Source organism: Cryptomeria japonica, chromosome 8 (genome assembly GCF_030272615.1).
Source record: "Cryptomeria japonica chromosome 8, Sugi_1.0, whole genome shotgun sequence".
NCBI lineage: Eukaryota > Viridiplantae > Streptophyta > Pinopsida > Cupressales > Cupressaceae > Cryptomeria > Cryptomeria japonica.
Genome location: NC_081412.1, coordinates 14,048,064 through 14,070,358, shown reverse-complemented (window position 1 = coordinate 14,070,358; position 22,295 = coordinate 14,048,064). Strand labels below are relative to the sequence as shown.

The window sequence follows — 22,295 nt, the reverse complement described above, 5'->3', positions numbered from 1 at the left end:
GATATTCTGGAATTCTGAAGGCTTCCTTGATGGCCTCATCGCTGATGTTTGCCAACACTCTTCCATCTAGTGCGACAATATCCCTACTAGCAGGGTTGTAGTGCCTAGCACACTCAGCTACCAACTCAGTGCACTGCATGGTAGGGAGAAAACCGGCAGCATGCACGATGCCACTATTCATCATCTTTCGCGCGGTCGTGGCAGGTACAAGGTTATCCAAACCAAACATCCGCTTCTTGAACTCCTTCAGATTGATATGCCCGAGGTTAGTGTCGCTAACATTCTTCCATTTTGAGGTCATCCTCGACTCAGGAGGAGCATCCTTGTCTACTTGGAACTTCATCGTGCCTAAAATCTACAAATAAACATGAAGCTTAAGTTAGAAATCAGTTCTTGGATTAAAGAAAATCGAGGCTGCAAATGGCTAAGTGCTTGGAGATTTTATTTTTTTTCTTTTACTTCACTTTCATACTTTGCCACAAAAATGGATTTTTCACATGTAAACACTTCAACCTAAGGACATTTATGATTGCAATCCAAAAAAGGCCAAGTTCTATAACTTCAAAACCTCCTTCCATTTAGTCAACAAAATGACTTTTCTCACTATAGATTTGAATAAGTCCACAAAATTACTTCCAACGAATCTGGAAAACTCAGAAAAGTGCAATAAATCTGCATTTTAAATCCAACTTCACCTTCAAATGAATGAGAATGAGGCTGGAAGATAGAAGGAATATTAAGAAAACTTAGAAAAATTAACAACTCTACCTTCTACCAGCTAGTTCCACTCCAAAAATCTGCGGATTCTTTGACAAGAATGAAGCTAATAAATCAGAATTCCTCAAGAAACTCCCCCAAACTGCAAGAGATATCCTTGCAACACCAAGATTTTCCTCCAAATGACCTTCAATCTGCAAAATATTTCTCAATGTTTTCCTTAGCTTGCTCAGAAAGTTCGAACTTCTTGGTGTGAGAATGAAGAAACAAAGAATGTATTTGTAATGAAGTTGGTTTCACAATTAGAAACATGTAAATACCATCCAACTCATGTTTCTAAATTCAATTCCAACCTTGGGAAAGTTTCTAATTCAATTTCGAGTTGTGTTGTCGTCTCTTTGAGTTCAAAAAATCTTATTTCACAACTTTCTAATTTGTTTTCCCTCTTCATATTCGAACTAGGCCTATAGATTGGCATCTTCCAAAAGGTTTCTAATTTGGAACTTAGTCTAAAGATCGCCTCAATCTGCAAATATCTTCTTTCTAATTTTGATTCATAGTTCAAACTCGAGTTTCCATTTTGATTTCCCAGCTCATTAATCTTCGAATATCACCTTTTCAACTTTCTAAATTAGTTAGCAGTTCGAATTCTAGGAAGATTTGATGACATCACTAGCATTGAACTTGTTGTTGACTTTGTTTGACTTCCAAGAGTAGGGTGGAGTTTTGAGACTTCAACTTGATGCTTGGGCGGAGTTTTCATCTTCCAAATTGATGCTTGGGCGGAGTTTAGAGGTGCCTCTACCATCATGTTTAGAGTTTTTGTTTGCCTTAAACTTCTTTCATCCCATCAATAGGGCGGACTTTTGAAGGCTTCCCATTTTATGGCAGACTTTCTCATGCTCACTCTGTTAGGCTCTCACCAAGGCGTACTTTTGAAGCATCCCCAAGGCAGAGTTTTAGATGACCTCTTCAAGGCAGACTTTGAAGACACCTCTTCAAGGTGGACTTTGGAAGGTTGGCCACTTCAAGGAGAGCGGAGTTTTGTACTCACTGGCGGAGTTTTGTGCTCACTCTGTTAGGCTCTCACCAAGGCAAACTTTTGAAGCATCCCCAAGGCGGAGTTTTAGATGACCTCTTCAAGGCGGACTTTGAAGACACCTCTTCAAGGCGAACTTTGGAAGGTTGGCCACTTCAAGGAGGGCGGAATTTTGGGCATCTCTCTTCAAGGCGGACTTTCATAAGACATCAAGGAGAGCAGAGTTTGAAGGCATGACTACCAAGGTGGAGTTTGGAGACACCTCAACCAAGGCGAAGTTTTAGTCTACCTCCTCAAGCATGGCGAACTTTGGTGTTCCATCCAACATGGCGGACTTTGGAGACCACTCTACAACTCCATGGAGGGCGGACTTTGAGGGCATCTCAACCAAGGCGGAGTTTGGAGGCATCTCTCCATGGCAGACTTTCTTCACTTCACCATGGGCGGACTTTGGGCATCTCTCCATAGGGCGGAGTTTTAGTCTATCACCAAGGATGGCGGACTTTGGAAGGCATGACCACCAACATGGCAGACTTTGGGTAGACATCTCCAAGGGCGGACTTTGGAAGGTTGGCCACTTCAAGGAGGGCAGAGTTTTGTGCTCCCTCTTCAAGGCGGACTTTCATGAGACATCAAGGAGGGCGGAGTTTGAAGGCATGACTACCAAGGTGAAGTTTGGAGACACCTCAACCAAGGCAGAGTTTTAGTCTACCTCTTCAAGCATGGCGGACTATGGTGTTCCCTCCAACATCGCGGACTTTTCTTCTATCTCCCTCATAGCTTGGGCGGAGTTTTCATCACCTGCCATAACACTCAACATCATCCATTAGCCAGACTTAGAAAAATATTTGGAAAATTTCAAAATTTTAACCAGATTAACTTGAAATTTGAAATCCATACTCAAGCAAACCATCTGAAGCATCAAGACCCCTAAAATGTAGGAACCTAGCTTTTTAGGTCAAAACTTGGAAATTCTTGATCGCGATCGAAGCAGGTCAGTGGTATCAGTGCAAACCCTAGGTCCCTACTCTGAAAAAGCAAAAAGCAAGCATCCCTAAAAAATAGGGAAAACTTTCTAAAAATAGCCATACCAGGGATTGGGCTAAAAATGCCAAAACGAAACTTCCTAAAAAATAGGAAAAAGCAAAAAAGCAAACTTTTAAAAAAAAGAAAGTTATTCAAGTCCAAATCAATTGCGATCTTCGTCCTTTGGCCTTTCTAGGCACTTTGACGGTATCCGGACTCTGTTATCACTTGGCTTGCAAAAACTAACTTTCAATCTCTAGGACTCGAGTCGTTCAAAACTGAGCAAGGCTTGGCAAAACTGAAGCGAAAGGCCACGGGCACTAACAAAAACCCTAGAAAGCAGGAAAAGAGAGGGTCCCCATTTGCAATGGGGCGATGTGTGAAAAAGGTCACAACACTTTGGTATTAAGTTATGTGCTTTTGTCATTAAGTTAAAAAAGTAAAACTTTAATGTTATACTAACTCAATCCCCCCCTCTTAATACAACCGTGTTCTCAACACTTTTAACATCTGATTTTTATTCATAAATCTGCTCTTTTTCTGCTCTAGATATGCTCTTAACGTGGGAAAGATATTCAATAAATTCTTGTCAAATAAGTCTGCAGCAAACCTTTATTTATACACCCTCAAATGCCTCTATTGGCCCTCTTAGGTAAATATATATTTTTGTTGAATTTATTTTCTTGCCCAATGTGTTTGGCCCAAACAGCAAACATTTTATTAATTTTGTTTTAATTCCTTTGACCACGGAGGTCATCCCTCTTAGGGACCCAAACAGAAAATTAATTTCATTCCCATAAATAAGGGCAGATTTGAAGGGGGTGTGCACACTAGCTTTTGCATCTTATTTAAATTTTTTCTTCATCCTCATTTGCACAAGACATTGGTTGGCCCATGTACATCTTTTTTTTTTCTTGCCAAAAGAAACTTGATTGGAGTGCCATAAATTTGACACACGTTAAAACCTACACGCCACTAATTGGCCCTTTGACATTGTAATGTCCCCACTTTGAAATAGAATTTAAAAATAAATAATAATAAAATTTAAATATTAAAAATTAAATTAAAATATTAAAGAATATAATTAAATATAATTAATCAAAATTTAATTAAGTTAATGAATGGTCAAAAGACAAGGAAGGAAAAAATGTGACTCCCTCAACTATAAGATATAAAAGGGAGAAGAGAACCTTATTTGAGAGGGATAATTTGCAAATGAGAAGTGCACATCTGATTTAAATAAGAAGTGCAGACCTGATTATGAAAGGTTATGTCCCTTTCAAAGGGCAGAAATAATGATGAGTTGCACTCTTTCAAAAGGTGCTAATGGTGAAAGGTTGTGTCTCTTGCCAAACGGCATGCATGATGAAAGGTGTGAACTCTCCCTCACATTGAGAGATATAAAGGAAAGGAATCAAAGCATCCAGCAACATCACCATGGATTGGATCAGATCAGAACTGTTATTAGGTTACAGGCAGTAGCATCTTTGTTCTTGGTGGTATGCATGGGGATGTGCTGAATATGTATGCTTAATATATGAAGCGTGATAATGTTGTTATTAATATAGACTGCAATATTTATGACAGTCATACTTAATTTCATATATATTCATAATACATGAGAAGTTAGTATACTTATAGTACTGAGTTGTTTCCAAGAGAGGCAGTCTAAATCCAGCCAATAGGATGATACCCAAGATTGGGTAGGGATCAGCGTCCCGTAAACCTTGAGGGTATAGTCCCACGATAGGGTAAGGGCTTGGATCTGTAAACTTTGAGGGAACCTATTGAGTTTGGTATCTAAGTGCTTGGCAACATAGTCATCTCCTCCTTCCTTAAAACTGGAGTAGTAAAAAGAATTGAACTTTGCATCAAGAATTATGGATGATACAATTAATTATATAATAATAGAATTAATTGCCTAGTATGGTGGATTGACAATTTAATAATGAATAATTGATAAATTATTTAAAACTATGGAATATCACAGATTTGATATATGTTAAGGAAAGAGCTAAAAATAGAGTTGTCTCCTAATCAATTTAGTTTAAGTCGTAAATATATTTAAATTAACAGGCCTAAACTTAGTAGGGGGACATTACAGACATCAATGACAATTATAATCCAACAATTTGGCAAACAATCAAGGTGTTGGGCAGAAGGATAGAGATGAGTACTATGATGTGAAGTGGATGGAGGTTTTCCCTCATCCATTCTTGAAATTAATTCAGGAAGACATTAAGGAACATCTGTCGGATAATGGAACAGATCAGCATTCATGTTGACTTGCTTCCGCATTGAGATAGTGGCATTTCTTGGTGGTTATCTCTTTCATTTTTGGCCAACTAATGTTGGGTTTAACTGTTATGACCCTAGGGTTTTTAATTATTTACTCTAATCAGATCTGTCATGTTAAATTGAAAACTCAGGTCTGCAAACTATATTGTCAGTGGCATAATAGCACAATTAATTGGCACTTCTTGGTAGTTATCTCTTTCTTTTTTGGCCAACTAATGTTGGGTTTAACTGTTATGACCTTAGGGTTTTTTACCATTTACTCTAATCAGAACTGTCAACTTAAATTCAGAACTCGGGTCTGCAAACTATATTGTCAGTGGCATAATAGCACAATTAATTGGCACTTCACTTTGTGTGTGTGTGTGTGCGTTGACAGACATACATTGATTTGGGTGTATCCCCTAACCTGATCTAGGGTGAGTCCCTAATGATTCTGAGTACAGAGGGTGCTGAAACCCAATAGGATCTAAGTTAGCCTCACACTTTGTCCTACAATAAGGAGTTAAGGCGCGAAACCCTCAACTTTCACTGTTCAGATTATCTCCTTGTATAGGAATTTCACTACATACTTCCTCATGTCTCGGTGGTGTCTCATTTGATTCACCTTCAGATTTGCACTCAGATCTGGAAATTCTTACGCATGCCTGGTTTATTCATGCAAGCACTTCAGCTTGGACTGTTTGTCGGGGTCTGGCAACTTATTGCCCATCAAGGGCCTTACTTGGATCTTGTTCAGACTGCGGCCCAAGGATCCAATCTCTGTACAAAAATCTGGATGAAGTTACCTTCAATGTGCTAAGTGCAGAAGTATAAGGTATTTCCCACTTAATACTGCTGAATAAATCACACTTGCAGGTAGCTAAGGGATTTGGAATCTTTTGAGCAACGCCTAGGTTTAAGTTTTCTTGCCTTCTCCTTTGCCATCACAGACATAGAATAAACAATTTCAAATAAGCTCAATTCAATTCTCTCGATAGAAATTGCTCCAAGGACCAGTGAGGTTTGCGCCCCACCTGTCCAGCTCATTTGAGGGTTTTGTCCCAAGCACAGGTAATAAAAAAATTGCTATGACTGGAAATAAAAATCAGATGCCTCCTATAGTAGAAATTTCATTCTTTTATACCTGTTCAAAAATCAAATGTACAGCAAGTCGGCCACCAAAAAGATTGGTGCCCCAAGGAGAATTCAAAAATCAGGACGGACAAGGAGTATAACAAACCAGATCAGTCAACCAATATTATTATTTTATTAAAATAGTTAATATTAGTATTATAATATAAATTATATTATTATTAACAATAGTGTTTTAAAATGGGTAGTTTCTAGGGTTTGAGAGTGTAGCCAGACTGTCGCAACAGATAAGTTTTGTGTCCTTTTTGCATGGCAATGTACAGGTTGTTTAGGGTTTCTGTTGAAGTTATAGCTGCAATAGAGATTCAAGATGCAAAGTCCCTTATTTATCTCGTGGCTTCAGTTATCTTTTTCTATCTTGAATCGTTTCATTGGCTTCCGTTTTTCCTTTCGATATTCTTCTTTTATGATCGCTTTGGTGGCTCTCGGTGAAGATGTCTATCTAAGTGGCTGTCGATGAAGATGTCTTTGGCTGTCGGTGACTTTTCCTCTTCCATCGTGGAGTCTCTTCACTTGCTATTTGATTCTTTATATCCATCGCTCTTCCATTTCCGTGGGTCTTCTTCTTCGGCAGATTGATAGTCATATTGCTGGCTTCCAATTTTGTCTCGTAGCAAGTTGAGAATAATGTGTATGGAGTCTGTCAGATCAGTAATATTTTATGTTTTCTGTGTTCAGAGTTTTCAGACTTATGAAGGTTTATAGAATGTATATGTGATGTATCATTTGGCTTCATTGTCATGATTGATTTGTAGAGAATCAAACTTATCTTATCTTATTGTGATTGATAGTAATCTGAAACTATCATCAGTTGTATTCATTTTCAGAGATATAATAAAGTTCATTTTTGAGTGGGCTGGGTTTTTCACCCTCAAGTGGAGGGTTTTCCCAGGATAAGTTCTTGTGTTTGTGTTGTTCATTAGTTTAGTTTTCTGCTATCTATTTATTCTGGTTCAAATTTAACAGTTTCATGGCAGTTGGTGGCTTTGGGGGGTGGGGTACTGATCTTTTTGAATCTCAGACCAGTCAATTTTGGATGGCAGTTTAAACTTTGTAATTTCCTTATTTTAATATTAATAAAATATATTATTATTACCGATCAAAAAAACACCAATATCTTAAAACACTTCTACAAAATGTTGTTGGTCCGCACTAGGAAGTAAGGGACGTGACATTAAGAGTTGTGTCTTTGGCCTTGTTGGTTTTGCTCTTGTTTGGTTTGGCTTCTGTTGCTCTCGAGATAGTTGATGGCATTCTTGCAGCTCCAAGCTCTGGGGGCTTGTCTCGGTTGCTCTCATTTGCTGTCATTTCATGCTAGTGCATGATGCTTCAGTGGCAATTTCTTTCTTAGTTGTGCATCATTTGGATGTGCTGCTGGACCTTATATTTGACATTCCTCGATGACAGAATTTTCTTGGGAAGAGCTGGTCCATGCTCTTCTGTCTCATTCGATGTGGAAACTGTGGGTGTGTCCTCTGTTGATTAGGATTGGTGGATTTGTGTCTTCTCTTTTTGGTGTGGTATTGGCCTGTGTTATTTGCCCTCTGTTTGTCAGTCTTTATTATATGGGTATGATAGCTGTTGCATTTTAGAAGGATTGTTCTTGATATAGTCTGGTCTCGATTATGTCTCATTAACAGTATCATTCTATATGTTCCTCTGGACTGTGGATGAAAGCCCTGATTTTGCATTGGTTCCTGGACCTTAAAACCAATTTCTATCATCAAAAAAAACAATGTAGTTTGCAAACTCAGACTTGAAGAGTACTCAGCAAACCAAAATAATCCGACTTGGTCAAAACTCAGCAATTTAAAAAACACATAAATTGCCCAAAAACTTAGTGAATTCTGTCAAAATATTGCCAAAAAAACCCAACGAGTTAATGTGAGAAATGCTCAGAATGATGGCGTTTCGTGGAGCTCTGGTGCGAGCTAGGGCCTGCGTGCCCTAGCTTGCTTTGCCTGTATTCTGCGCGCGCCGGTGGCTTTTTTCTGCTCGCAGGGGGGGTTTTCTGTGTTCGCAGGGGTCTGGAGGGGGTTGGACAGGGGTTTGATCTCCTCTTTTCTGCGGCTGGGCGTTTTTCTGGCTGCCGTCTGGTGCGAGGGTCTCTTAGACGGGGGGCTCGAGGTCGTTTGGGCATTTGGGCCGACTGCCTTGCCTCTTTCCTTATTTTGTTTGGTGCTTGGGCTCGTTTTTCCATGGAGAATCAGGGCCTTGCTTCTTCCCTAGATTTGGAGATGGTAGATCCATCCTCTTTGATGCATGCCAGTAACAAGGATCGGACTGAGTTTCCCCCTTCTGGGGAGGGTACCTCCTCGTCAAAAGGGTCTTTTCGAATTAAAAAAGTTAATGGATGTTTGGAGAGATCGGAAGATAGACCAGTTTTGGTTATTCAACCTGAGCAGGTTTTAGAAGATGTTGATTACTGGGGCAAGCATGCTCTTATATGCAAATTTTTGGGCCTTCGTCTCTCTCTTCCTGTGTTGGAGTCCTGGGCACGTCGGGTTTGGAACCCTGAAGGAGATATGGAGATTCTTTTAGCGGCTAATAACTATTTCTTGGTTATTTTTTCAAGCATAGCAGACAGGAATAGGGCTTTCGAGGGTGGCCCTTATTTCTTTAACCAAGTTGGGCTCTTTATCAAGCCTTGGCATATGGGCTTCAACTCTGCGGAAGAGATCCCGTCGCGGGTGCCTGTGTGGGTTCGTTTGCTGAGGCTTCCGTTGGAATTCTGGAGGGAAGATATCCTCCACTCAATCTCTCTACTTCTTGGGCAACCTGTTGGATCGGCTTCACAGACTCAAGATCGTAAGGTAATTTCCTTTGCTCGCATTTGTGTTGAAGTTGATTTGAATAATCCATTACCAGACTCTATGGAAATTTGCATGGGTTCTTCCTCCTGGATTCAGCAGCTAGATTACGAAACCCTCCCATTCAGATGCAGAATTTGCCATGAATATGGCCATCTTCATCGCAGATGCCCCAGATTGAATTCTTCCCCCTTGCCTGCCTCTGAACCTCCTAGGTTGAACAAGGGGAAAGCTCCAGTGTCTGATGGGGCTGTTGATAAGGAGGGATTTACCCCGGTTAAATCCCGTAATAAAGGCAAAGGCAAGAAGAGACCTTGGATGGATAGACAGAATGATGACACATTTAACAGGTTTGAGGTTCTGGATAGCGTAGTCCAAGAAGATTGTATTCCAACTGAGCTTTCTTCTGGGGTTAAGGGTCAAGTAGAGAATCAAGAGGTGGTTGCAAGGAAGGAGGAGCCGATTCTATCGTCAGGGGTTCAACAGGTTTGTCAACCGGCTTTGGACTTGCCCTCTCAAGTTCAGAATATTGGTGGCCTCCAGGAGTCACAGATTACGGTGGGTAATGCTAGTTTGGCTCCTTGTCCGGAAGTTTTGAAGGCATCCGCGGATCCTGTGAAGGGTGCTAAGGCTCCTCCTGCCTTAGGCTTGCATCAAAAATCTTTTAAAAAGGGGCCTCTAGATAAACAGTCAAGGAGTGGAAGGAAGACTGATCAAGAGAAGGTCAAGATTATGGGGGATACTTTGGTTGAGTCTGGGTCTGTGAAACCCATTGATTCCCACTTCTCCCACCCCCCTAAATGTTAGTTGTATCTTGGAATGTAAGGGGGTTGAACAGCATCCCCAGACAAAAGGTTGTTCGCAGATTAATCGAGTCTCAGGCTCCGGATGTGGTATTCATTCAGGAAACCAAGCTTACAGTGGATGGTTTGAATAATTGTGCTCTGCGTATCTGGCCCCAAGGCTACTGGCAGGGGGTGGGGGCGTTGGGCAGTTCTGGGGGGGTGGCTTGCTTTTGGAACCCGAGGAAAGTCTCCCCCTTATGGTGGGTCTCTAGTCGGTCTTCTATCTCTATGGTTGCCTCCATTTTCGAAACTGGCGAAAGATGTCTTTTCTCCAATATTTATGCTCCTACTGATCTTCCAGGTAAGACACACCTTTGGGATCATATCAATTTTGTCCGTTCTCTGGACCCGTTTCTCCCATGGATTTTGGCTGGTGACTTTAATGCTGTTATTAGTATGGATGAAAAACGAGGAGGGTTAGCCAGGCTGGATCCTTCCTCTCTTTTGCTCAGAGATAATATTGGTCTCCTTAACCTTGTTGACGTGAAGCCAATCAATGGAGTTTTTACTTGGAATAATAGGCGGTGTGGTGATGAGGCTATCTCAGAACGGCTTGATAGATTTCTGGTTTCCTATTATTGGATGAGCAGCAGGTGGACTACCAGTTCTGATATCCTGGATTGGAGGGGATCTGATCACTGGCCTATCAAACTTTGTGTCTCCTCTTATGGGGTCACCAAAAATCCGTCCTTCAAATTTCAATTGATGTGGTTGCGGGATCACTCTCTTCGGGATCTGGTGCTGGATTGGTGGTACGAAGGGCTTCCTGCCCATGGGAGGGCCATGTACACTTTTAGCAAACGGCTCCAACATGTGAAGTATAGGCTTAAGAGGTGGAATAAACAATGTTTTGGGAATCTGCATGCTCAGAAACTTGCTGCTCAGTCCAAGCTGGATAGTGTCACTCGTCAGATTCGAGACCATGGGCTGTCCTCTGACCTTTTGAATGCTGAGTCCTTGGCCCTTAAGGGCTTAGAAGAGTGGGAGCTTCGGGAGGAGATTTTCTGGAAGCAAAAATCTCGTATTGATTGGCTTCAGGAGGGGGACAGGAACACGTCTTTCTTCCATAATTCGGTTAAGGCCCGTAGGCAGGGGAGCTCCTTTTCCACGCTTGTCTCGAGTGATGGGACCCAACTCTCATCCTGTGGTGAAATTTCGAGGGAAGCTGTCAACTATTTTTCTAATCTTTTTACTAGGGAGGATATTGCTGCTAGATCCGAGGAGAGGGCTATCTTGGATTCTATTCCTTGCTTGGTCTCAGAGGAGATGAATGGGGCTCTTTTGGGTCCAATCCTGCTGCTTGAATTGGAGAAGGTTGTGTTTAGTATGAAAAAAGGCAAAGCTCCTGGCCCAGATGGGTTTCCGATTGAGTTCTTCCAGGAATTTTGGGAAATAATAAAGTTTGATCTCCTTGAGGTGGTTCAGGAATCCCTTAGGAACAAACAAATGCTTAAGTCTCTGAATTCTACTTTTCTGGCTCTCATACCTAAGAAGGAGGGGGCTAATCGGATGGATCAATTCAGGCCTATTGCATTATGCAATGTTGTCTACAAGATCATCACCAAATTGATTGCTGAGAGACTCAAACCTCTCCTTGGTGCTTTGATTTCTGCTAAGCAGGGAGGCTTTGTGGAAGGGAGACAAATCTTGGATGGTGTCGTGATTGCTATGGAGGTTATTCACTCTATGGCTTCCTCTAAGGAGAGGGCGATGTTCATTAAGCTTGACATGGCTAAAGCTTATGATCAGGTGAGCTGGGAGTTCCTTCAGAATATCCTCTTGGCCTTTGGCTTTAAAGAGGAATGGGTGAGTTGGGTTCTCAGTTGTGTTACCTCATCCTCCTTCTCCATTCTCATTAATGGGGAATCTTCAAATTGGTTTAGTGCTTCTCGGGGACTCCAGCAAGGGGACCCTCTTTCCCCTTATCTTTTCATTATCATGGCGGAAGGTCTTGGTAGATTTATTAAATCTCAGGTGCGGCAGGGTCGTATTCACGGCTGGAGCTGGAACAATGATCTCCCTCCCTGTTCTCACCTTCAATTTGTGGATGATACTGCATTGATGGGCTTGGCTAGAATTAGTGAGGCAGTGAATTTCAGGAGAACTTTAGACATCTACTTGAAAGCTTTTGGTCAGAGTATTAATGATGATAAATCTTCCATTTATTTCTTTAATACTCCTCGTCTCATTCAGTACAGGATTGCCAGGATTCTTAGATTCCAAATTGGATCTCTTCCCCTGATGTACCTAGGGATTCCTTTGGCTTTGGGACCCCAGCGGAGAGATTTTTGGCAGGGGATTTTGGATAAGTTCCAGAGTAAGGTTAGTCATTGGACTTACAGATGGCTCTCTTCTGCTGGTAGAGTGCTTCTCCTTAAAACTGTGGTGCAGGCTCTCCCTATTTATAGGTGTTGTGTGCAGATTCCTCCTGCCTCCTTTATGAGGGAGTTTGATGCTCTTTCCCGGCAATTCCTTTGGTCGGGAAACCTTCTTTCTTCGAAGTGGAGTTTAGTCAAGTGGGAGTCTATCTGTAGGCCGAAGCATGCTGGGGGCCTTGGCCTTAGGTCTGTGGCTCTTATGGTTTCGGCTTTGGCGGCTAAGTTGTACTGGAGATGGTGCAACAACCAGGATCAGGAGTGGGCCAAGATTCTTTATTTCAAGTATGTTCCTGGGGTTGAGAGTCAGGAAGTGCCACGGATTGCTCTGTTGGGCAAAGGTTCTTGCATATGGGATATTCTTAAGAAGGGAGCTTAGCTTGTTAGGAATGGTCTCTTCTGGATCTGTAATAATGGATCTAATGCTCTTTTTTGGTTGGATTCTTGGGATGGTCACCCTCCCATCCTATCTAGTTTCCCTCAGCTTCTGCCTCTTTGCCAGATGTTCTCTGATGCTAGGTGGATTAAGGTGGAGCATTTTAAAACTGTTAAGCGTATTGGGCATCTGGAGGTGTCTTGCTGGAAGGATCCGCAAGAGTGGCCTGTGGGCGGTTCTGAGGAGGATCGGACAGCTTTGTGTAAGGTCTTGGAGGGCAGGCTTTGCAGCTCTCTGAAGGAGAGGGACAAATTGGCTTGGAGTCCTAGCCCAAAAGGTAATTATACTGTTGCTCAAGGCTATGCTATGCTTGATAGGAATTTACATGGTCCTGCTGAGGTGCCTTGGTGGAGAAAGGTCTGGAACAACTTTTCTTGGCCCAAGTGTAACTTCTTTTTATGGTTGGTTGCCCAGAGGAAATGTCTCACTTGGGAGAACCTTCGTAAAAGGGGGTTTCAGGGACCTTCCATTTGTGTTCTTTGTTTGAGCAGTGAAGAATGTTCTTCCCACTTGTTCTTCCACTGCCCCTACTCTCGTGAGATTTGGCATAGATGGTGGGAGGCTTGGCATCATGGTTGCATTCATGCTTCCTCTCTTATTGAGTTTTGGGAGAGTCTGGGCAGGCCTCCTGCGAAGACTCCTTTTCTTCAGGTGGCCTGGTTCATTGGGCCTAGTTTCATTCTTTGGAACCTTTGGCTGGAAAGGAACCGTAGAGTTTTTTGTGATTCCAGATTAGATAGTGGTCAACTGTGGACGAAGATTATCAGTAGGCTTCAGGAGACTATTCATGCTAAATGTGATATGTCCGTAAGTATTGATCCTGGGGATGTTGCAGTTGTGCGAGATCTGAGCTTGGGTGTTAATAGTAGGGGTTGCTCTGCTAGTATTATGCCCCGTCATGTCAAGAAACGGGTCTGTCGTGATGGGAGATGGGCACCTCCACCTGATGGGGTCCTGAAGATTAATACGGATGGATCTTCTCGGGGGAATCCTGGGCATGCTGGTATTGGGGGTATTGGTAGAAGTAAAGATGGTGATGTTGTTTTTTGCTTCTCTGTCTACAAAGGGCTTTACTCTAATAACCTGATGGAGGCCCTGGCTATTAAGATTGTTGTTGAGCGAGGTTGCTCTCTTGGCTGGAGGAGGATTATCTGTGAGTCTGACTCTCAGATTGTTGTGGATATGTTGAACAACCAGAGGTTGGATGGTGTTAGTTGGCATTTAGCTTTGATGGTCAGACAGATTTTAAGTGTATGTAGCTCCTTGGAATCTGTCTCTTTCTGTCACATCCCTAGAGAATGGAATACCGTGGCTGACTGCTTGGCGAAGTGGGCCTCGGAGAAAGGGGATGGTTGGGATATCAATGGTAGGGGTGAGTTACCTTCTGATTATCGAGGGATTTTGGAGAGAGCTTTATTGGAAGACAGGACTATGTAGTGTTGTTGTTTGGTTTGTTGGTTGTTCTCCTTTTTACTGAGCCTTTGGCTTCTGCCTTCTATCTCGATTTGGATTGAATAAATTTTTTCCCCTTCTTTTTTTTTTTAAAAAAAAAAATGTGAGAAATGCTCACGGGAAAAATGTCAGTGAGCAAAATTATTTCTTCTTTCATGTTTTTTCACTAGTTTTTCAAGATGATACTCTTAAACTTCTTTGCCCAGTCTTTGTTTTTTCATATTGTTCAACCTTATGTTCCGCCAACTTAAGTACGAGAAATTTAAGTTGTTTGTTGGAATTATTGAAACTATTATGAATCTTAGTCTAAACAAATGGTTCATATTTCAACAAAAACATATTTCCCAATAAAACATCAAAATCTATAGAGTCGCATTCTATGAAGTCTATCACAAAAAAAATCACCTTGAATTAAAATATGAACATCCTGGGCATACCTGCCGTACTTCAAATATTCTCTTATAATTGAATGAATTCTGGGCTGTTTTTGCCTTTCTTTCCAGTATTTTGATGGTATTGCCTTGGTCTTGGCAAATGATCCCGATGAACTAGATTTGGTCTACAAATGCATCCATACTATGAGATTTAAAATCACTGAAATCAAAGATTATCCTGAGATATAAAAAATTTAGTACAAAGTAGTTGATACAGATTCAAGCAATATTCTAGGATTCTCAGGTTGCTAATCAGCATCAAACAACATGCTCTATATTGCTCAATCTTTTGCCCACATCATTTAATATTTTCTTTTGATCTAAAGCCAATCTCCTTATATATTCAATTTCCTTTGCGATAGAATCAAGTTTAGCAAGACTTAGAACTGAAGATATTACCTTTGTTTTCTTTTTTGCTTTTGTCTTTCTTCTTGGCTTTGTATAGAATCACTTTCATTCTTTGTGTCATCATCCATAGTTTTATTTGCTCTTTCTTTTTCTGTTTTCTCCACATTGAATCTTTGTAACCATGGTTTGTCTAAGAACTTTTCTTATGTCGTTTGAGTTCTTTCTGAAAGTGACCTCTTTGTGCTTTTACTTCTCTTATTTCTTTCTGCGGCCTTTTCCCTACTTTTCTCATTTCATCTCTAGTTAAAGCATTTTTACATCTTTATTTTCAATCATGTTCTGATTTTTTCTTTTAATACATCCTACATGAAGTCATGAACATCATCTTCTTCTTCTTCTGAAGATTTTGATCTTTTCTTTAGCATTATTTCATGAGCTAATCTATCTCTGATCATGTTGTACTTCTCTGATGAAATTTCAATTGTTGATCAGGATTTTGAAATCTTGTTCTAAAGGTATAACATCCCACCATGCCTGTGCTTCAGAGTATTAATAAAAAGCTTTAGCAAGAAAATTATGGTTCTTGCTACGACAATCAGTAGCATAGTGAGGACCATTGCAGATATAGCAACAAACATGAAAAAAGATTTTTCTAGGGGTCTGGTGTTTTCAAAGTACATATGGAGGAGAATTAAAACCAGGCCTTTTGAAGTGTTGTCTGTTAATGAGCATGGCCTTATATTTATGGGAGCAGTTATGTTATCCTAAAATACCATACCATTTTTTTATTTGGACTTTTTTATGATGATTTTTAGGATGCAATTGATGAATTGGGCGAGATGGTTTAGGGGAAGATTTACTAGAACAATAAGTGTTACTAGTGTAGACACCTAAAACTTGCACAATGAATCAAGTGAATTTTATTCATTTAATTTTCCCTAATTCTTCCAATTAATTAAATTAAGATTTAATTAATATCCCTATTCTTCTAATTAGCCTATTAATCAAATTAAAGTTTTGATTAATATTCTCCTTCTTTTATCTAAACCATTTAATTAAATACCCCCCTCTCTAGCTATTTTAATTAAATTCACATTTAATTAAAAATCTCCATTTATCCCCTTTCTCATTTTAATTAAATCCACATTTAATTAAAACCCCCTTTGCAAATAAATAAATCAAAATTTATACCCCCACTTGCAAAATTCAAATTCACATTTAAATAAATCTCTATTTATTTAAATCTATCAAATGCAAGTTGCAACCAAAAATTGAAATAAATCAATTTTATTTTAATTAAATCCTATTTTCCCTCAGCCACTTGCAAAATCCTACATCTCCCACTTGCCTTCTAATTTTACTTCTAGAAACCTCTTAATCCCATCCTAATCATGTCTAATCTCTTAATCATGTCCTTTCCCTAAATTTGAGAAGGTCACTTCTCAAATTTGGAAGAAAGTCTTCTAAATGCAATAAAGACTTTATTTCTTCAACAAGTTAACTTGTTGAGTTCCCCAAATTTGGAAGGACTCTTACAAATTTGTCCCCAAAGTCTTCCTAACCATTAATGGTTAACTCAATCTTCCCACATGGTTAGAGACTTTCTCTCTAACTTAACCTTCATCTAACTCAACGGTCTCATCAAGCACTCATGGCTTTGACCCTAGTTATCCTATTACCCCTTGCACAAGAGTTTACCCTTTGGGTAAAGGCTTTATCCATTGGTTATCTGCTAACCTAACCTTAACCTTACCTCCTAAGGTAACCACCATGTCTCCTTAGGCATGTAATGCCTCTTACATCTCCTCTCAAGCCCTCTCAAGGTGACATTTGTCAACTGGGAATTGGATTGAATTCCTCACATGGATTGATAACTATCAATCCTAGCCCTTGTTGAGATTATTCAATCTCAACACTCCATTGCCCTATTTTCCCTATAAATAGAGCCCATTCCTTCCTCAAATATAAAGTCTTTTGTGCATCTAAATTATAGTCATTTTGCAGGTTAAGGAGCTCTCTTTGTCATCTTCAAGCATCAAACATCAAGCATCCAAGCATTAGCATCATAGCATTTTAGCTTTATTTTAGCATGCTTTAGGACATCATCTAGCTTAATTGCATATCTTTTCATAGCATCTTGTCTTCATCTAGCTTAACTATATTATTTAATCTTCAATTTGGAATTAGCCTAGTTTCATCTTCATCATCTTGAGCATTTAGTCTTGCATCTCATCCTAATCCATTATCTTAGCTTTCACTAGGATCTTAGTTGCATCCATTTTGATCCTAGAATCATTTAAATCTCGTTCTCTAGGTTGTCATCCAAGAGATCAAGTGCTCTTCCAAATGAGGGCCGCCTTGAATCTTGAGGATCTTTGGAGATAGAGGAACATGGAACGATTTTAAAGAGTTTTGATTCATTAACTTGCTTTGTTTTGATTTCTAACCTCTAATGCAATGTTTCATGTGTGTGTTTGAATTGTTTTCTCCTCTTGCAGGCTGATACAACATTTCCAGCATACAACTAGAACAACCCTAATTGGTATGAACTGGAGGGAATTTCCGATAACCACAAAGATTGCATGAAAAATTGTAAGAATCTATATCACTTACATAAGTTCTTGAAGAATCTATTCTTCAACTTTTTATGGACAATTCCTTTGAGCTCAAAAATAGTGTAGTTAGTAATTTTTCTGTCCTCGTGGCTTTTGATGAAATCTTCTACCCATTCTCCTAGTTTAAAAGGTAAAGACATTACAATGTCTTTTCAAAGTGAGTCATCACCAAATCTGTAAGCATATTTTACATACCTCAAAGAGTATTTCATTAAACTTAGCAAGATTGCAATATTTCATGGTATACAGAATAGCTCTCACTTCTCTGGCTTTATCTTCTTATCTATGCAAAATTGTAAGATCCTTTTTTATTTCAATTGAAAAATACTAAGTTTGGAAATTTCAAACCTTCCTAATGTATCTTCATTTATGCGTTCATCTGATCTGTAGGACCTCCATCTGTAAGTCTCATCAATCTCTTAGTTCACCAGCGAAAATATTATTGTAAAAAAAAAAAAATTTGCTGATTAGACCATGTATGCCTACAATCAAAGTTGTTATATTGACTATCAAACCATGTCATAATCATCTCATATAGCTCAGCAATCTTCTCAATGTTGATCAAATAAACATTTGTTGTTGCAAATATAAATTGATCTGGTCCTGGGATTTCATCTACAACATCTTCTGCACTTATGTCCATGCTTTCTCCAAATTCCATTTTTATCAGGAATTTCCCAATTTTCAGGATTGCAAATACTCAAAACAATTCAAATTGAAATATACAAACAGATAAATATAATTACAACTACCTTTTGTCTGGTGGATTGAAGGGGGGAAGATAAAGAATTAACAGCATCAATATGCTCTAGGTTTTCATATAATTAATAATTTAATAGTAATAGTAAATGAAGTACCTATTTCCAATGCAAAAAGATAAGACAATTAACACCATAGGAAAGAGCTTTCAAGACACAATTTTATTGTATATGTATCAATGTACTCTTTTCCAAGCAATTAATAAAAAATATTGTCTGTTTCAAATTGGAGAAGATAAAGGACTAAAGGCATAGGGGAGGAGTTTTGAAGGAACGATTTATTGTAAGTAGCATCAATTTGCTCAAGTTTCCAAGTGATTAATAGTAAATAAAGTACCTATTTTCAATAGGGGAAGATCAAAGTATTAATAGCATATGGGATAAGCTTTAAAGCTACAATATGTACTTTAAGTTTCCAATCAATTAAAATTTAAGAACTCTCAGATTTTAGATGTTTTATTTTCACATGCACATGATCGGATGAGAGCTATCTGGAAATTCTTACGTTATAGGGGAGAAATTTGAAGGCACAATTTCAACATATAGCATCAATGTACTGTAGGTTTTCCGGAGAACACTAGTAACTATGGTGTCTATTGTGTTATATGGATGGAGATTTGAATATGCAATTTTTATTCTAAACAGCAATAATGTACTCTAGGCTTCAAAGTGATTAATAGTGCATACGATGTCTATTGAGCTTTAGGGGAGGAGATTCTAAAGGTATGATTTCATCATAAATAGTATCATGTACTCTAGCTTTTCAAGCAATTAGTGGTACATACAGTTTCTATTGCATTATAGGAAAGGAGCTTTGAATACACAATTTTATTCTAATTCGAGCGATTAATACCAATAGTGCATACAGTATCTACTGCATAATAAGTGAAGAAATTTAAACCTGTACTTTTATTCTAAATACTTCAATGTACCGTAGGTTATCAGGCAGTTGACAGTAAGTACAGTCTCCATTTCCAATAAATATCAATTCTGAAGAGAAATTCTATGATTTCACTTAAAAGCCATCGATCACATACTTAAATCTAATTTAACAAAATTCTAAACAACAAAAATTTGCAAATACCTCAAACATCTAGAATCAAAATATAAAAGCAAATAAATATAAATGTATATACCTTTTCTCGGGTATATTAAAGAGGAAAAGTTAAAGCATTCAGAGATTTTAGGTGAGTTTAATTGCATTCACTATTGGAAAAGGTGTGATATACGCCTTGCATGATAAGATTGTAATGTTGTTGTAAGTTGTGGTGATCATTAAATGGGAAGCCACACTTAGTTTATCCTGTGTGATGTTATATGTAACATGGGAATTGCAAATATTTCAGGGGTCACATAGGAGCAAGAAAAAAAGGTCCCCAGAACGTGAAAGTTGCACTTGGGTACTTGTGTTGGATAGGGCAAAGAGCGCCACATAAGGAAGCCTTGGAATGTGGAGAAACACTTGGGGTATGTGAAGAGTCACAAATGGGCGCCACAATGGGATATAATTTGTGGTTCACAGTTCTGGGGAAAAAGTGTTGGTTTCTCGTTTCCCTCTTGCCAATTATAGGGTGATTGGGTTAGTGGTTTTATATATAATTTTGATAATTAGGAAATGCTGCCAGAATGGTAGCAGAATTGATAGAAGACACTACTTTGGCACATACTGAATTCTTACTGTATTGTAGTCACTTATTTGTTGATAATGAAGTGAATGATGCTGGTTTTTAGCTGCAAGTTTTAATCGAAAGGGTTTCCCAGGGCATATATGGTGTAATAAGTCAATGCTTTGTCACACTAATTATCTGTTGCTAATTTATTTCAGATATCATAACCATTAAGCATTGATCCTCCATTAAGATTATCCGTATATTACGAAGAATCACATAAGAGTTACTTCAAAACTCCTTCATTATCGGGAATGAGTTTTCAAGACACAAGTTCGTTGCAAAAAGCAACAATGTACTCTATATTTTCAGGCGACTAATACTAAATATGATGTCTCTCCGGTAATAATTATCTCTGTACAGCAAGGGTTTCGAATTGTTTTGTTGAAGACAAAATTAGCTCTGTGGAGTATTTCTAGGGCTTTATATTGTCTTGTTCCAATAAAAATTAGCAATATAGAATCCTAGGGTTTCATATAGTGTATGTGATATATTTTCTTACAATTTTTTTCCAATTATAATAACTTCTCTGTATGTGATATATTTTCTTACAATTTTTTTCCAATTATGATAACTTCTCTGTATGTGATATATTTTCTTACAATTTTTTTCCAATTATGATAACTTCTCTGTAATTCTAGGGTTCACCAAAAATCTAGGTGTTACCAGTGAAAGTGTGAACTGAAATCTGCGCTTATAAATTCTACACAACAAATGTCAAATATTAAAAACTTATGCAATCGAAATATATAAGCAATTAAACATAAACATAAACATAAATTTGAATACCTTTTGTCTGGTGGATGGAAGGGGAGAGGATATAGAATTAATTGCATAGGGAAGTAGCTTTGATAAAACTGTTTCCAGTTTGTTGTCGTCTGTTAGCGCTAATCTTGTCAACATGCGATCTAGCATGGCTTCTCTTTCTTTCTCCGCTACATCCGCCATTATCTCTTTCAGATTATTTTTCCTACTTTGCATATACCAGATTTTTAGGGACAACTTCTCTCTGGTTTTGTTGTGTGGCTTTATGATGTTTCGGACATTGTTCTCATAGATTTATGGAGCACCCGGATCGGTTTGTTTAAGAAGGGGAACACTTTTATAGAGCACGTGGACTTTTCTTTCCTGACCTTCGTTTTTCTTTTTGAAGATCACTCCGAGGAATAATTTCACGGCTGACCTCAAGAGGGAACTAGAGGAGGAATTAGACACAAGGAAGAGTACGGATGAAACAAAATAACAAGTAGGTTGTTCTAATAACTACAAAATAACAAGGTTGTTCCAATAATTAAGAGGAAACAAAAAAGTACATGCAAGGAAAATTCGAAGCAAGCATGTGGATGTGGACAGGACAATTTGGGAGGAAACAAGCATGCTGGGGGAAGAGCACCAGTAGTCATCATAGCTAATTTCGCGCACCCACAGATCTTAAACGGTACATTGGATTTTGACGAATTTTTTTTAGTTGTCTTCGTATAAGACTTAACTGCTTATAGTTATTGTTTTGGCTTCTGGGTAGTAACAATGCACAGATCATTTATGCACACAAAGGTCAAAAAGTACACATTTCAAAGTGTCGCCTGATACCTAATTAAAGATGTTCCAGTCACCGTCCACTCAAAATCACTAGTACTTGTGGACAAATGTCCCACTAGTTTTGTACAAATGGACCAATTATGAACAAACCTCTGCTACACATCCCATGAATCACGCAGTTGACATAAATGTCGACCTGTTACCATCTACCACGCCAACAGACACTTCACCAACACACCACGTCGACTTGTGCATGCATGTTTGCCACTTTTAACTCCACGTGGCCACTTTGTCGGCATCCACCTTTGCTAGGTCATCAGTGTCGATCTGGATAGGATCACCGACCAACCTCAGAACCGGGTGCATCTACCAGTTCACAAACCCTGTCGGTTATACCCTAATCGGTCTGTCATCGACCCTGCACCTTTCTTCTTTTCCGATGGAACACCTTCACCAGTTATCACTCTTGCCAAAACACTTCATGCACCTTCTCAACTTTACCGATGGACGTACTTACCAGTACCTACCTTGATGACACCATGTCATCAACCTTCAATTGTTTTCATTAGAGGCAACTGCATTCCGATTGCACTCTCCGTCTATAGTTGCTCGACCTTGCCTTCTTCATCATCAGCCCAGACATCATCTCAATCAGTTTGTCAAGGTGACAAACCCATCACTTCTTTACTCTTCCTTTTTTGTCCTGGTAGCACAACATGCCAACCCTTTCTGATCCAGTGCACATCTCTGATTTCATGCACCCGAGGCAACCTTTTGTTTCACTGGTTGATCCGATGTGAGCCTT

The 22,295-nt window shown here is 39.2% G+C and overlaps 1 protein-coding gene across 3 annotated transcripts in view; it reads right to left on the bottom strand.

Moving 5' to 3' along the window:
- The window catches only part of LOC131048806 (uncharacterized), a 327,816-nt gene extending 306,701 nt beyond the window's left edge, over window positions 1-21,115 (bottom strand). For 2 of the 3 annotated variants that reach the window (XR_009106522.2, XM_057982881.2), the window contains exon 1: window positions 20,741-21,115. Coding sequence is in view for 1 of the 3 variants with exons in the window: in XM_057982881.2 (XP_057838864.2) it covers window positions 20,741-20,932 (192 nt within the window). In the remaining 2 variants the exon portion in view is untranslated. Of the gene's footprint in view, window positions 1-18,278; window positions 18,289-20,740 lie in introns of those variants that run through there. The other variant, XR_009106523.2, reaches the window with a different exon arrangement.
- Between the last annotated feature and the right edge of the window lie 1,180 nt (window positions 21,116-22,295).